Below are 17,901 nucleotides of genomic sequence, written 5' to 3'. Positions count from 1 at the left end.
ATTATTCTGACTTTTGTTTCAAAATATTCCATTTTTAGATTAATTTCTAAATCAAATTTAAGAATCATGAGAATCCATTCTTTTCAAACTTATGCTTTCATCAACACCTTAAATAATAGATAGGTCCTTATATACAAGGGAAATCACTAGAATCCAGAATTAATTTCAACTCATAAAGTTTGGTCTGTGAAGTTTCTGGACTGCAATCTAACCAACGCATCCTATCTTTTAAGAATCTTCTTAGCTAACATCCTATTTCGAAAGTTATTGTTGTATATAACATGTAGAAAGCATGTAAAAAAATCACTAAATCCAGAATATTCCATCTTATAAAGTTTGGCCTTGTAGCGTCTAAATTTCCATTTGCATTAATTAGTACATCTTTTATAAATAGTTCCTGATGAAGACGAAGCAAGGGAAACCTTTAGAATCCATAATAGTTTAACTCATAAAGTTTTGCCTTTTGTAGTGTTTGGACTTTCTTTCTCACTAACACATCATATAAAGATAGTTCCTGTTGTAGACAGAACAAGAGAGTATGGATGTAAGATCCCCATGACATAGAGATTGTAGTAGTGTATACTTTGTCCTTGGTCAGTCAGTATATGTAATGAATGATTGTTCATATCTATAACAATGATATTATCTGATGGTGTTGTTAGTATTCCTACAGGTATAAATGGCTTGTTCACAGTGTTGACATCAGGGTGTCCAGAGTAAATTTCACAGGTAAATACTATCCAGCTGTTGAAATTGATTTTGTTCCTGTATCCTGTTATACTATGATTCATGTTTCTTATTTTTCATTTTGAATTGTCACTTGCTCCAATGCGGTAATCTTGTGTATTTAGATAGTTAAAAATGTCATCATACCCAGACTTTTACTGTTTACTGTAGTAATGCAACTACATTTTTACCTTTACTTTTTTATTTGATCTGAAAACGACTTACTATTACCTGTATTTCACTTACCTAATTTCATATATTAATTAAGTAAGTTCGCTTGTCATGTAAGTGGAATTTTTGTCAGATTTTGTTGCTTTGTCTCTGAAAATAAAACAAATTCTTTATATGCCATATTTTTTGTTTTTTCTGTTAGTGTCTTAAAAATGTCTTATATTGTACATTTTATATGCTCTTTATGGCACATTTAATAGAAATAAACATCTTTTCTTCTTTAATCATGTTAATAGACTGATGAAAGTGTCACATAAAACACCAACATTTAATCATTCATTTTTCAAAGACTTTCGATTTGAGCGTGTGTCAAGTTAAAACAAATTGTATATAAAAGTAAAATCACAAAAATACTAAACTCCGAGGAAAATTCAAAACGGAAAGTCCCTTATAATCAAATGTCAAAATCAAAAGCTCAAACACATCAAACGAATGAAAAACAACTGTCATATACCTAACTTATATTATAGCTAGCCAAACCTGTATATATAATATTGTACCTACCAGTAATGTTTCTTAGTTTAACAAGATATGTTTCATCATTTTCACATCCATTTACTATTTAGGTAACTGTTTCGTGTTGATCTTTTTCACGTTTAGAAAAGCTTATAATTTCAAGCAAATCTAAAAATAAACCACTTAGTCTATAAAATCACCTAGCGCTAAATCCGTTCTTTAGTAACCAATAAAATTGATTTAAAAGAACAAAACAAAATCACCAGAAGTACAAAATGTATATCATTCGTGAAAGTTTAAGCTCAAAACTTCAGACTAACCTTTCATTTAGCCTTTAAAAAAAACATATATAAAAAAAGGATATAGAAAGTTAATTAACTTTGAAAGCGATACCGAGAATTTTGATGTGACGTAAATTTTAGCAATCATTAGGGCTATATGATAGTTCCACAATTGTTAGTTTTCGGGCTCAATACAAAATGAACACTTATACTGCCTTTATCCCATACCCACCCTCTCTGGGTTCATATACACATATTTTTTGTTAGTTATGGCTTTCTCAACGTACACATAAATTGATCAGTGAATATAACAATTATTATAACTTTATGCAAAACTACATTTTGACAGCATTTTACATGTTTTACAAACAATATGTTGAAAGGCGCAGAATTATTTGAATATGTATTTGTTTATTTGGGCATAATATTTCTTCGGTTACTTTTGTTTTTCTCACAAATTAATTGGTAGGAATATTAAGCAAAATTTAGCATAAAAAATAACTTTTGTGCTTCTATAATCAGAAATTGATAATTAACGCTTCACAATAAATATGTCACAAAATAAACAAACAAACCTATGAAAGATCTGCTCCTATTGGTACCAATTGGATTAAAACCAAACATGATATAGTTCCTTCTTTAAAGAAAAGCGAATGGATATGAACTATCATATTCCTGACTTGATACATACATTTTCTAATGTACACGTAGAAACCGGATTTATGAAAAAAGACAATAAATCAAATACAAAGATTGCTTTTTTTCTATTTATTTACTAATTGAATACTTCTAACAAGTAATTATAAGAAAATAAATTAAATCATTATCTAAATTTAAGTTTAATAAAATTCAGAATGAAAATCGGGAATGTGTAAAAGAGACACTGACACGACCAAAGATAGGACAACAGCAGAAGGTCACCAAAAGGTCTACAATGTAGCGAGACATTCCCGCACCCGGAAGCGTCCTTCAGCTGGCCCCTCAACAAATATATACTAGTTCAGTGATTTCAAAATACATTTTTTAAATGTTAGCTAAATTTATAAACATACATTCTTTTAAATTTGATTTTTTTTAGATATATTATTTCAAATACTGGTTAGCTTAATTTAAATTCATTATTTTATTTTATACATTTGAACTACTTCCAACAATAAAGAGGTCATTATTTTACATCAGATATCCAAACGGTTGTATCGGATTTCTCTGTAGACATACACAAGGAAATCAGAAAGCTTTGTTCGATTAAAATACGTCAGTGATCAATGCAAATATACAATGCACACTACTAACCGTACATTTTACCCAGGTAAGCATGTCATTGTATTTCCAAAGATACTCATCGACTTAAACGAAACATAATAAGATGTTTTCATTATTGATCTAGATCATAATTACAAATAAAGACACTTCTTTGGAGTTCACTAAGCATGAAACTGTAGAGAAACACACTTAAGAACATTCGGTAAATTTAAAAATAAACAAAATTTTAAGTGTGCAACCTATTCCTGCCTATATATAGCTATTGAAATGTTAGATGCGTGAGCTCTGACTTTATATGATTGACTGTTGCAGTACTTCTTAACAGAGTATATTCCTATGTTTACTGGTTACAATCAATGAAGCAAAAAGCCATACTGCATTGACTTCCGGTTGGGGGCACATGTACATGCTATTTTGTATTATAGTAAAAGAGAATGATGAATCGATGTAAATTTTAAAAGCAGGTAATTTTACTGGTTATTTAAATGTTGCTTTGATTCGATTATGTGTATTTCATTGTCGATAAACAACGCTATGTATGCGTATGGCCTCGTCGAAGATTCTAACACATAGAAGAAGTGACCAATTACTGTACACCGCCATATATGTCATCTATAGTCTTCTGGTATCCAGCTTTTGCTGTGATCGACCGGTTATATTCATATGTTAAGTTCAATTCAATTTAAGTAATGTTGATTCCATTAAAAACAAAGCCGACCAAAGCCGACGATTGATAAGAAAATTAACAAAACGTATATATCAAATTGCAGGATAGACACATTATTCGCGTATTGTATGAAAATAAAGAATGTGTACTTGTGTACCCGTTTCGAAATAGGAGAAAAGCTGTCGTACATGTATATCATTTTTACAATGTACAAATGACACAAGGATAGCTATTCAAATAATAAATTGTTAATATGAGCAATGTAGGATATAATTATAGTAAGAGACATTGAGTGCAATGAGGCCGATTTAATATTAAAAGGATATGATATTAAGTTTATTTCAAAATACGGAAACTAAAAAATAGCAATAGTTTTTGTATCTTGCCTGACAAGGGCCCATGATTGGAAAATAAAATAATGTCTAATGTCTAATGTCTAATGTCTAATGTCTATTCTACTAGATCAACTATTGCGTGTGAAATTTTTCACAATAAAAAATATATATGTTGATTAAATGAAATAATTGCTCGTAGAAACGAATATTTGTTCATAGAAATAAAATATATATATCCAATACATCAAAATATGTATTCATTAAAACAAATTATAATAAAGAATAAATATATGTTCATTAAAGATTTTTTGTTCATAAAAACAAGTTATTGTTTGTAAAAACAAAAACATGTTCATAACAATAAATTCTGTATTTATGAAAACATGAAATCCAATCATAAAATCAAAATATATTCATTTAATAAATCAAAATATTCATTCATAAAGTCAAAATATTCATTCATAAAATCAAAATGTTGATGCAAATACAAGAAAAACTAGGAGATTACGAATGTCTTTTGCAAAATGTCTGAAGTCTCAAATGAGACAAATTAAAGAAATCTTCTGTAATGAATTCATGAGAATTGAGTTTTATTCATATATATTCATATGTTTTGCCTCTTTTGATTTACATAGATATGGGATCCAGTTGGAGAATTGTCAGCTGTTTTTTCTCTTCGATCAGATTTGGTAAGTAATTTCATTTTTTATATTAATTTTTTTTTAAATTTCGTTAGCCTGTGTGTTATACATTTTTAAATAGTATAATTATACAAAAGATAAGAACTTAAAATAACTAAGAGTCAACGGGCCATAATATGAAGCAATATATTTTTGGTAAAAATCGACTTTTACTACACGTACCACTAGTAGACATTTGCGGAAACTAGGTCTACACCTAGGATTACACCTTAGACTTACGATTACACTTAAAAAAAACAAAGGGTCATCTCAAAATGAAAAAAACAACAAATAAAGATACATAGTAAAATGATTTTTTTTTTATAATGTAAATAAATCTTTACGGCGGCAAACGAAGGCAGCGCATATGGTCACAACAGATGTTAATCGCTGTCTTGGAAGTCTCCACAAAGTCCCAATAACTTTATATTTTTTTAATTCTCCGATTGCGTGTTCAACCTTACCTCTATAGTGGGTTATCAGTCTATTTAATTTTCTACATTTTCTCTGCATATTCCTGGGTTTTATAACAATTTGCTGTCTAGTATAAGCTGTCAGTACTGGATGTCTGTTAGGATAAATTTTGTCGCCCAGCAGAAATAGCTCATCCGGGAAAGGTAATTGTTGTCAAATATTTCGCATCAACATATATTGCTGAGCATCGTTTTGATGTCCAAGAAATACACATTCCATAACATATACTGCCTTCGTTCGATATAACAACTTGTGTATGAATGCAGTGATATTGTTTGTGTCCCGAATAACATTGTTCCTGTGGTTCTGTTATCGGCCTATAAATTTCAGTTGAAGTTCCGTCAATAGCCCTACTGCAAACGGAAGTTTTCCCCACCCACCTTGTAAGTCCTGCCATTCATCCAAAGAAGGCTAAAATTGGTTGTGGTTTTTTTTTTTCGTATACTTTTGAATATTTATTAAAAGAGAAAACGTAAATTAAGACTACTAAACAAACTGTTTTCTCGATTGAGATAAAGTATATTAGACCGTTGGTTTTCCCGTTTAAATGGTTTTACACTAGTTATTTTGGGGCCCTTTATAGCTTGTTGTTCGGTGTGAGCCAAGGCTCCGTGTTGAAGGCCGTACTTTACCCTATAATGGTTTAATTTTTGAATTGTTGTTTGGAAGGAGAGTTGTCTCATTGGCACTCACACCACATCTTCCTATATCTAATTAGATTATAAAAAATTACCGAAAGGGAAATGAAAAACCACGCAAAATATTATATATACATGTACATGTAGTTCTTAAACAACAACTTGTTGATTCTCATTCTCCTCAAATAAAAATCTCAGTTGTCAGATCATTTTATGAAATGATGTTTGTTAATTTTTTCATATAAAGATATATGAAGATGTAGTATCAGCGCCAATGAGTCAACTCCCTATTATAATAGCAATTTATAAAAGTAATGTTCGGCCTTCAACATATGCATGCTTAAGAGTGGCATACTTAAACTATAGTTTAACACAACGACCAATATTACAGGGGCGGATCCAACCATTATTAAAAAAGGGGGTCCAACTACATGTCCCGATTCAAATACATTGATCGTCCGAAAAAAGGGGATGTTCCAACCCCCGGAACCCCCCCCCCCCCCTTTTTCTCTGGATCGGCGCCTGTATTAAATATGTTAATTATGGATACATGTTTTGCTTGAAAACTCAATTGTTCAACTTTTAAAATCATCATAAAAGAGATAGCATTTGTTTTGAACGATAGTTTGTATTTACACTTTGAGACGACCAAAGTTTAAATGTTACCTGTAAGTGTAATCGTAATCCTAATCGTAGGTGTATTCGAGTTTTCGCAAATGTCTAGTGGAGAATAGACGAAGTGAAGATATACCTTTATTACTATATATATATTTATCTTACCTCCTATACATTTAAGGAATATATGATTGGTTAAAATCGTCCTCGTGGAAACCGTGTATATTTAATATTAGGTGAGTTGGGAGGCGGGTCTTATTTTATACACGGTTAGTGGTTGAGTTACGTCCCTTTATATTCATATAAGGTAATAAGGAGGCGGGCTTATTTAATACACGTTAAGTAGTGGTGTTACGTCCCTTTAGAAAAACAAAACAGTGCTGAGAAGAAATCGTAAAGGTTTCAACAGACAAAGAATAAAACATATGTAAATCTAACAAGTTGTAATTGTATGCAACTGTTTTTGAAGGTTCAAAGGAAGAAGTTTCTTAATCATGTTAATGCTAGCTGTATTGAAGACTTGCAGGCTCATTTAATCTAAATTTTACATGTTAAGATAGTCGGTAAGATAAAATCGTTACATAGTCTGCTGTAACGTAATACGGTATATATGGGGTCAGTAAATGCCATATCGGGATTCGAGCTTCGCTTTCATCCCATATGAAATTTACTAACCCCATTGATACCGTATTAGGTCACTAGCAAACTATGTAACTAGTAATATTTACACATCCGATAGAGCCAAAAGGTCACCCCTTATATACCTTCTAAAGTCGCAATTGAGATACCCTTCTTATTTAATTTTAAATATTTTTGTTGATCAAGTTACATTGCGCATATTAGTTTTCAATGTATTTGACTGGCGTATGATCCTACTTTAACATACGCAAAAACAATTAACAATTTGATACATTTTGGACAGTTACCATTATACGCCAAAAAAAATAATATAAGTCATAAACATATTATATTGACCGGTTGACGTTAACAGACAAGAAAAAAAGGACATAAAATACGGAATGGAGATCGAAGTATGGCCAAATTAAACAAATCTTTGATACGAAAACAGATACGTTCCAGAGCCTCGTATTAAATAACCATAAACCGCTGTAGTTTATATACTGTTTGTATACGCATCGATATCAAACTTTATTCGACTGCCTCCGAATTGGTGACTTTGATTGTGTATTTTTTCTAATTCAAAAGTTCGTAAGTTGTTATACTATCTCAAAATCATTTCATCCTATATAACCACCTACTTTGTAAACATTTTCTATCAAATATATATGTGTGGGTGTGGTTGGCAAATTCGGCCCCAGCTTGTTCTGTACAGGTGTGTTTTTTCACAGAGGTTATATTTTTAATATTTTATTTTTGTTCTACTTTTCAACTCTTCCGAAACAAATACAAAAATTTCCAGAAACATAATACATCGCTTTATATCAGGGTCTTAACAAAGACTTTTTGTAATATATACTCATTTATTTTTCAGCAAGTATTATGTATGTGTCTTATTTTAACATGTCTATAAACTTCGAATTAATCGTAATTTGGTAATAAGAAGACAAGAAAAAATTGACAACTTGCTGGACTCTATCTCGCATTATTCTAATATGTAATCTGTGAATGCAATTTCTATTTTATGGATTATATTTTTTTCAGTATACGTAAGAATGGTACACATAAATGTTTGGAACATAAGTGGCCATTGTCATCGTCTCCTACAAAATAGTGAGTAAAACTTAATGATGATATATTAAAGAAAAAGTTTAAAACATGCTGTCACTGTTTTGTTAAATATCACATTTGAGTATGATGCCTTTCAAATTCTCGAGAGATTCAGATTTCAGAACGACATGTGAGGCGTTGCAAACAATGACAGTGTTGTACTTAAGGTGCCACTTGAGTTATACAAGCTTGTTTGAATTTAAGATTTTATGGCAAAAGGAATTTCTTACTTAGTCTTCCACTTTTTAAAAAAATACCTGTCTCCGTAGTCAAAGTGCGATGATGTACTCGAGTTGATTATTTCCAAGCACAGGGCAAGGCGAGAACACATTCTTACAACTTTCAAACTATAAATACTGATTTTTTGGTTTTTATTTGCATAACATTTGAAGCGGAAATATATATTCAAACAATATTGAAGTCTATTATATAACAAATTATTGTGTAATAACATTTCGTTAATGCAAGTTTGGGCGAACATATCGGGCATTTAGGACTTCTGTGCTTTGCATTCGTTAGTTTAGAGAGTAACGTGTGAAGGAAAATTTAAGTTATTAGACATATTCTAGTATTAAGGCGTGATACCGTGATTGGTTACTTTCTAGCAACTCTGTACAGTTCGTTTTACTTTTGATTTCTATTCATGAAGAAAAACAAAGTTTTATAACTAATGAATTGAAATAGTTCTGGTTGCCAAATTACAACTATTAATAACTCATATTTTTTTCTTTAACAGGAACAGCGAGAAAACTTACAGTCATTTGCATGCTTTTAACAGGTATTTATTACACATTTTTTAACCAACAGTCTCTTCCTGGTTCACCCTACCAAGATCCTTCAGAAAAATATAATTGCAGTTCTATTGCTCATATGGATAAAATAGGAATCAAAAGAAACAAATCTGTGTGTGTAAAATTCGCTGGAGGATTAGGAAATCAAATGTTTGCTTTTTGTTTCGGATACACTATTGCTCGAAAGAAAAACATGCATTTAGTATTAACAAGAGAACATATTTTAACACAGTATTTCAAATTAGTGCCATATCATTGGAAGAATTATGATTTAAATGCAGGTATTTGTGGTTGTTTACCATTGATTGAGGATAAAGGATTTGCTTGTGGATATGACAAAAAATTAGAACATTTACCAAATGACGAAGATTTATCATTTTTAGGATTTTTCCAGTCCTGGAGATATTGGAAACACTATGAGAATGAACTGAGACAGATACTTCAGTTTCAAGATAATATTTTACATGACGCGAAATCTCAATTTCATAATATTCTTTCAAAACACAAAAATTATCAAGGTATAACAACAATAGGGGTTCATATACGTAGATTCGAAAGATATGATACAGATGAATTTGGTAAAAACAATGCACCGAAAGAGTATATAATTCATGCCATGGACTATTTCAGAAATCTGTATAAAAAGTGTTTATTTCTGATATTTTCAATTAAAATGAAATGGACTAAAAAGAATATTCCACAAACTGATGATATTTTCCTTGTCGAAGGAAATTCAGCACCAGTGGATCTTGCAATGTTAACACTTACGAATCATACCATAATGACCGTCGGAACATTTGGCTGGATGGCTGGATGGATGACACAGGGGAAGACAGTTTACTACAAGCATCCGGACACGCCTGGATCAGAGTTTTCTAAACTTTATTCGAACTATTCTGATCATTTCTATCCGGGATGGATTCCCATGGAATAAATTAAGTGAGCGACGATACGTGTCTGGTCTTGTGTCTTTAACGTGTCTAATGACGGCTTGTGTCTTCTAAAGTGTCGAATGACGGGTTGTGTCGTCTAAAGTGTCTTATGACGGCTTTTGTCTTCTAAAAGTGTATCATAGAAGTAGTGACTGACAGTTCTATACTAACTTCAATCTGAAAGAAATACATTTCATGATGTTTACGAAACAACTAAAATTGTTTATAAATTATTTGTAGCAGTTGTACTTACCGTAAAATCTTAAGCACAATTTCTGGACATACATATAAAGATTTTAGCTATAATTTTTAGGGATTCTGTCAATTTTGGGTGATACAAATAAACGACCTTATGAACTAAAGCAGCTTTTTCCAGTATAAGGGCTTAAATACATGAAAAACGCGTTTATTGTGTTCTTGAATTTCTTCCCCGGCATTTCATTTGTATACTTTTTAATGTGTATAAATAAAGATTAAAACAAATCAGCTGTTTTGCTTTACAGAGATGTGTTTCGCATTAAAAAGTAACTTTTCTATATTGCAAGTAGCCAATCTATCGTAACCCATCTAGATAAAGGCAATAAATAGTATTATACCGCTGTTTAAAAGTCATAAATCGATATGAGTGAAATAAATCCAGGTCATTAAACCAAAACAGAGGGAAACAACGGAACACAATAAATACTGAACTGCTACAACACAAACGAATAAAAACACAGAAACGAACTATTTGATAACAACTGCTATATTCCTAACTTGCTATAAGATATTTTAAGAAAAATGGTAGGTTGAACCTGGTTTTATGCTAGCGAAATCCCCAGCTTATATGACAATGTTAAAATTACATCAAAATTGACAGCATTGCGTTACAGGAACACAGTACAAATAAATACAAGAACTCTCTGGACAGGGAAATATACACAAAAAAACAGGACATTTAAACATGTAAACCACAGAAAAACTACGACCCCCTTAAATTAATTTACAACAGTCCAAATTAATTATGAACTGTGTATCTTACGAATGTATCAACGTTACAAAAATTGATGTCACAGGTAAATTTCTAAAACCTGGATATAACTTAAATTTGTAATGGTGTTATTTGTGGTATACGACAGTTGTTGTCCATTCGTTTGATGCGTTTTATCATTTGATTTTGACATTTGATAAGGGACTTTCCGTTGTGATTTTTTCTCGTAGTTCAGTATTGTTGTGATTTTCTTTCTTTTTTTTTTGTACTTTCTAACCATTACAAAAATATTTAATATAAAATGTATTAGTAATGGTTTAATTATTTGTATTTTCTAAACATATAGAAACAAATTGAATCAAAACCACAAACGATAAGACATAACAAAGTATCCTTCTAGAATTACAAATAAAACAACAAAAATAAATATATAAATATTGGATGTATAAAAACTGACACGTCTATTCGAATGTTCACTCGGAAAAACAGACTAGCATACTAGACGACGTAGATGGTAAACCACAATCTAAGGCGTGGTGAAAATGTCGTATATATATATCAACCAAATAGTGATGGTGTCCATACATTTACAAAGCGTCTTGTTTAATATTCGTCCCCATTACTCTGTTGGAGCAGTTTCTGTGTAAGGAGCACAGATGTGTATATTAAGTCCGTATAATGTGAACATGCACAAGCATAGCTTATCAACTGAGATATGTGAACATCATACGATGGGACAGAGGTCATGTTAGTGCTGAAAAAAGGAAACTTGATACTTAATAAGTTGAAATAGTTCTGTTTGTCATAGATTTTAGTGTTACTTCGTCTATCTGCGTCAATATTGATAAAAAGGTCAAGGTATGGAGCAATTCTGTATCCTTTATTTCAGATCACTGAAATATATTATAAGATGTACATTTTTGTAAGAATTTGACAAGGTAAAGAAGTTTCTCGGCAGGTCACTGGGGACGCTTTTTTTCGTCGAAATATAAAAAAAATCGTAAAGAAGATTCATACAAGAAGGAAAAAGAAGGATATCCCTAGACTAGAAGACACGACCCAAAAGTGAAAAACCTAAAAATCTTAAAGTGAAACGGAATATGTACATCCTCCTTTGTTTGACATACAAAGATAAAACAATCATCTGATTAAAAAAGAATAACGGATCTCAAGACAACGATGATTATCATGAAACTATGGTTTACGTTGCAAATGGTGATAAGTTTAGGGAGCAACCATTTACCTTCAAAAAAGGGTTTAATGTTTTGTGCAAACACATTTTTTTTTTAGTTTTTGAACGCTATCAATCATTTTTTTTTATCAAAATGAAACATTATAGATGAGAACATCTACTTGGTTAAAACAATAATTAAACGTTTGATCCATCCAAGCTTTAGTAGTACAATTTAAATTGTATTCCCTCTCAATGAAAAAATATCTCCACAATTAAAAAAGAAGCATTATTAACATCAAAGTTTTGTCTTTTGAAAATAGTTATCACTAAACTAGAACCCATGATGATTGTTCTTACGTTATCCCGTACGACTTTCATTTGTAACACTATTTACAGTAGTGATACACAACCTGATAAAGTATTAGAATTCAAATCCATGTGGTTCTCAAGGTGCAAGATAGACTCGTCGAAATAAGGCGATAGCAGTTTACTGAAAACAGATGTTTACAAATCAAATAACAAAAATATAGAGGAAAATTATAAACGGTAAGTCCTTATGCATATGGCAAAATCAAAAGCTCAAACACATCAAATGAATGGATAACAACAATCATATTTGTACTTGGTACAGGTATTTTTTCATGTAAAAAAATGTGGATTAGACCTGGTTTTAAAGCTAGCTAAACTTCTCACTATGTGTGAACAATAAACAAACAGACATATTAGGTAAATATTTCGAAAAAGGGGGAACATCAGTCAACATTGTTTTATAAACTTGATCGCTATAAAAAGAAAGTATGTCAACAAAGAAAAAACAAAAAAGTTTATAGACAAAGCATATACGCAAAAAAGAACGACCAGAATACCAAAAATTACCAAAGCACAATAACAAACTGACAGCATGTACCGAGCCTTTCAAATTAAATAAATCAGGGTAACAAACAAACACTTTAAGAGTCGCATGAACATCAGAAATGAGCGAGACCTGGCGTTTCATGCCATAAAAATAAGACACAAGGTACAAGTAAAGAACGTGAGTACTAACAGCTAACTAAAGTCATTGTGTTATACATCTGAATCAGAAGACTTAAATATGTTTATGTTAAAGTGGTATCTTAGTATTGAAAACGAAGGAGTACAATTTGAGTTATCTATCTTTGCACTTTTGAAGATCAGAACAAGACGGACGAAAGTCATCTGAATAAAAAAAAGAATAATGGATTTCAAAGAAAAGCTGTTTTGTATAAAGGTCATTGTAATTTCCTTTTTTATAGTGAATTACGTGTTTATCATGAAACTATGGTAAACGTTGCTTATCGTAATATTTTGATGATATATTAAATTCGATACGGACAGAACATTTATATTTACACATGATGGGATCACATATTGTATCTGTCGCTGATTTCCTTGAAGATCGTCAGCTCTTCATTATGTTATTGGTTTAACGTTTGTTGGAATACTTTTATTAAATAATCCAACTTTTTCGATACAGACTTGTTCTGAATGCTGTATTACATACATCAAATGTGAATATAGGACCAATATTTCCAATACGGACTTGCAATGATGTGAATATGGGGCCAAATTTCCAATACGGACTGGCAATGAATCCTGAATTACATGCACAATATATATGTTTACATGTAATTTAGGTTTCATTGCAAGTCCGTATTGGAAATATTGGACTGGGTCTTAAAGCAATATAGATAACGTGATTTATATGACCAGGCCGATGTCTCCAGTATGACACATGCCGCTGTTTTAGTATTAGGGCGGTTTTCATCGTATTAATTAATGATATTTTATATTTTTGTTTATACATATGACAAATCTGTACTAATACATCCCGTCATTGTGTTATTGTGCTATTGTACAACAAATTTTATTCTTGTCTTTCATTTTTGCTAATGTGCATCGAATTGTCTATATTCCTCTTGATGTTTATTTCATATATATACTGTAAACCAACTTATTTTCGCAGATACTTTATTTCGCGTTTTACCTTGTCTTGACTACTTCGCGGCTATTTAAATTCGCGATTATCTGATTTACTTGATGAAGTTTATTAAGGAAAGATCAAAGACTAACATATTCACGACGATTTATATTCGCGTTATTTTTCTACTCGCGAAAATCGCGAAAATAAATCGCTCGCGAAAATAAGTTTGTTTACAGTATATATATATATATATATATATATGACGTGGCTCTATACTTTTCCATCCCGTCATTGTGTTATTGTGCTATGGTAAATTTTGGTATTCATGTCTTTTATTTTTAAAAATGTACTTTACCTTTATGCCTTTTTTGCCTTTTTGTTACATGTTTGTTTGCGTTATAGTGATTGAGATTATAACACGGTATTGACTGTTGTGACCTTATTTTTGACATTTTTTCCCGATATGTCAGTTTGTTTCGTTCACACATCGTTGTCAATATAAGAATTTTGATTTGACTCTCATAAAAGTGAGCAATTTAGCTAGCTTTAACACCAGGTTTTATTCAGCATTTTCGACATAATAATAAGCATGTACTATGTCAGGAATATATGACAATTGTTTTCTATTCGTTTGATGTGTTTGAACTTTTGATTTTGCTATTTGATAATTTTCCGTTTTAAATTTTCCTCGGATTTCAGTATTTTTTTGATTTTACTAAAAAAAACATATAGTTTGATTTTTCTTGATTCTCATTGGTTGATTTAGTCACATTTTTCCATACATAATCTATATTTCTCACTTTTGTTTTGCATATTAATTCGACGTTACAATTTTAAAAAATGATCTTGACTCTGTTTTACCATGGTAAAAATAGTAACATCGAGTCAAAATAGTAACATCGAGTCAATATTATTTTCAAACTTAGACTATTTACATATATAATATATACATTAAGAACCTTTTTCACTCAGTAAAATGCGTTATATGGACCTGTTAGATTATATTGAGTCACCGACTTCGTCATTGGTCAATATAATCCGTACTGGTCCATTTATAACGTGCACTCCTCTAAATTTCATAATTGACAAATATATAATTTCTGCAATTTATCACAAATTGATACATTACAATTTAGGGGGACATGAATAATATAAAATATATAGGTAAAATTAATTAATGTTGATAGTAAATTTGCAATAGTTTATCATAAATAATTTTGAAAGTAAGTTTGCAATATTTTATCACAATTATTTTCATCAGCAATAAATATGTAAATATTTAATATGTCAATTGCTATTTTGCTTTACGGTTGAACATATGAAAATTATGCAAAATCTAGAAGGATTTTTCAAGTTATAGATTTTGGTTCTGAGTGAATTAAGCTAAGTAAAATTTGCATTACAACTTTATCATTTTTTAAGCAGATAACTTTTTGTCTTTGAATTCATTTCAGGTTCACATGTAATTTCGATTCGCATTACCTAATACGAATTAGTATAATTCGCATTCGAAACGTTTAACGTCCTAACGTCAATTCTAATTCGAAATTGCAATGCGCGTCAAATTCGCTAAACTGTCCAAACAGCGTTTACTTTTTATTTGTATTTATAAAAGCGTATTTCTAATGCGAATTGGATAACACGAATAAGCGAATTCGAATCAATTCGAATTAAAAAGAAAAGTGTGTGAACGCGATTAGCGAATTCGATTCGAATTCAATTTGTATGAATTAAATGTACGTGTGAACGAGACATTAATTTCTTTACCTGAGGTATACTTTTAGCATTACAACTCATTATGAATGCAACCTAACAATAAATCTCTTAAACCGAAAACTTTATTATAAAAATTGAGAATGAAATGGCTTATTTTGGTATTGTTTCACAACTATGCTGAAGAAAAGAAGAAGAAAGAAACAAACAAAAGTTGCCCGTTGTAGGTTGAGCTTTTTAAGATTTAGGAACAAAAAGTCAGATTATGGGCAATAATATAAACTGCTCTGCTCATATTTCGACGAATGGTGGTTGAATTTAAAAAAAAACGCTTTTTCGTTCGGTAAGCGTTTTTTTTATGTTGAAGTGTTCACTTCTCGTCCAATTACAAGTGAATTTGTTACAATTTCATGAGTTTTCCTTTTTAGATCACCTGGCCATATGGGCCCAGTGAGCTTTTCTCATCATTTGGCGTCTGTCATCCGTCGTTCTGCGTTAACTTTTACACAATCTTCTCCCCTGAAACTACTGAGACAAATTTAACCAAACTTGGTTAAGTTCATTATAAGGGTATCAAGTTTAAAAATATGTCCAATGATCCCGCCTGCCATACAAGAATGCCGAAATGGCAAAAAAAATAACAAAGGGATGAAATTAAGTTTTTGTCATATATTTTGGAAATTAAAGCATTTTGAGCAAATTTGGACATGGATTTAAATGTTCATCAGGTTTAGAACTATCTGTTCTGAAATTTTCATACAAGAAAAGCCGTTGTTGGGTTGCTGCCCCTGAAAGGGTAATTTTAAGGAAATTTTGTAGTTTACGATTATCATCTTGAATATTATTATAGATAGAGATCAGCTGAAAAAGCAATATTTTTCACCAAAGTAAGATCTACAAATAAGTCAAACATGATCAAAATGGCAAATTGACCACAAAATGAGTTCTTGTCCATTAAATTAAAATTTAACAATTTTCGTAAATTTTTGTAATCTTTGACAAAAGTCTCCTGAAACAACCCAACCAAGTCAAATTTAACCAAACTTGGCCACAATTAGCATCTCTAAAACTAAGGCAAGAGTATAACAGTTGCATTATTTCATGCATCAATTGTAAATCAAAATGTCAAGTGAGCGATACAGGCTCCTTAGAGCCTCTTTTTGAATTGCTCAGGTTGATCATATGCCAGTAAGCATCCTACTGCCAAACAACTTCTGCTGAACTTTTTCGTGTTGTATATTGCATGTATTGAATACCTTAATTTATCACATAAATTTGTTTTAAAGTACATCATTCTATTCGCATCCTATTCATTTCTATAATTCTATTTTCTCGAAATAACTACTGATGGTTGGTTAAATAGCAAAATTTATGACAAACGCGATGATTTTAATTTTCCTATAGTCAACTTTCCATTTCTGTGTAGGAACATCCCAGCGGCAACAGCATATGGAGTATATGTGTCTCAATTGATATGTTAATCTAGAGCTAGCTCAAGGTACGTTGATTTTGTTGAACGAGGATTAATGCTTTCTAAAGACAGGGCTTTGAATCAATCAAATTAAGGTCATCACTCAAGAAATTTTATGGTCGACATCATGAGCTTATTGGCCGTAATTATGAAAGTGTGTCAGAAATCATATCTGATATTCTTCCTTAGTCATAATAGTGAGTTTGGTATATAGTTATTGCCTTCTTTAATCATTCACAGCAATTTTAGGCATCGACTCTAATTCAATATGTGCAAGTGCCTTTGGTTTTTTTTATATTTTATATGATCTTTTATCATTTTTTATATCTCACCTGTTTCGCTCATCCGGCAAAAAGGGCCAAGTGAGTTTTTCTCATCACTTGGCGTTCGTCCTCCGTCTTCTTCGTCATTTGTCGTCTGTTAACTTTAATAAAAATCTTCTTCTCTGAAACCACTGCGCCAAATTTAACCAAACTTAGCCACAATGATGATGGGGTATCTAGTTTACGAAATGTGTCCCATGATCCGGTCCCCCAACAAAGATGACTGACATGGCTAAAATAGAACATAAAAATGAAATGTAGATTTTGGCTTATATCTCTGAAACAAAAGCATTTGTAGCAAATCTGACACACGGTAAAATTGTTCATCAGGTCAATTTCTATATGCCCAGAAATTGTCAGACGTATTAGACAACCCGTTGTTGGTTTGTTGCCCCTGAATTTGTAACTTTAAGTAAGCTTTTGAGTTTTGGGTTAATATCTTCAACATTGTTACAAATAGAGATTAAACTGTAAACATAAAAAATGTACAG

General features: G+C 31.2%; 1 protein-coding gene and 1 long non-coding RNA gene across 2 annotated transcripts; one reads left to right on the top strand and one right to left on the bottom strand.

The window, feature by feature from the left end:
- LOC134726842 (uncharacterized) lies at positions 1–2,364 on the bottom strand. Its single transcript, XR_010108654.1, has 2 exons — positions 2,270–2,364; positions 1–1,047 (listed from the first exon to the last, which is right to left on the bottom strand). It is a non-coding gene; the product is annotated as an uncharacterized LOC134726842 (long non-coding RNA).
- A 908-nt stretch (positions 2,365–3,272) lies between these two features.
- LOC134724662 (galactoside alpha-(1,2)-fucosyltransferase 2-like) lies at positions 3,273–10,271 on the top strand. The gene is made up of 4 exons (XM_063587817.1): positions 3,273–3,421; positions 4,595–4,648; positions 8,029–8,097; positions 8,831–10,271. The coding sequence occupies exons 2-4, from the start codon at positions 4,597–4,599 to the stop codon at positions 9,817–9,819; spliced, it is 1,110 nt and encodes a 369-aa protein (XP_063443887.1). The 5' UTR covers positions 3,273–3,421; positions 4,595–4,596; the 3' UTR covers positions 9,820–10,271.
- Positions 10,272–17,901: the final 7,630 nt, after the last annotated feature.

Source organism: Mytilus trossulus, chromosome 7 (genome assembly GCF_036588685.1).
Source record: "Mytilus trossulus isolate FHL-02 chromosome 7, PNRI_Mtr1.1.1.hap1, whole genome shotgun sequence".
In the NCBI taxonomy this organism is placed as follows: domain Eukaryota; kingdom Metazoa; phylum Mollusca; class Bivalvia; order Mytilida; family Mytilidae; genus Mytilus; species Mytilus trossulus.
Note: the sequence above shows the minus strand (reverse complement) of the source record. Positions and strands in the feature narration are given on the sequence as shown.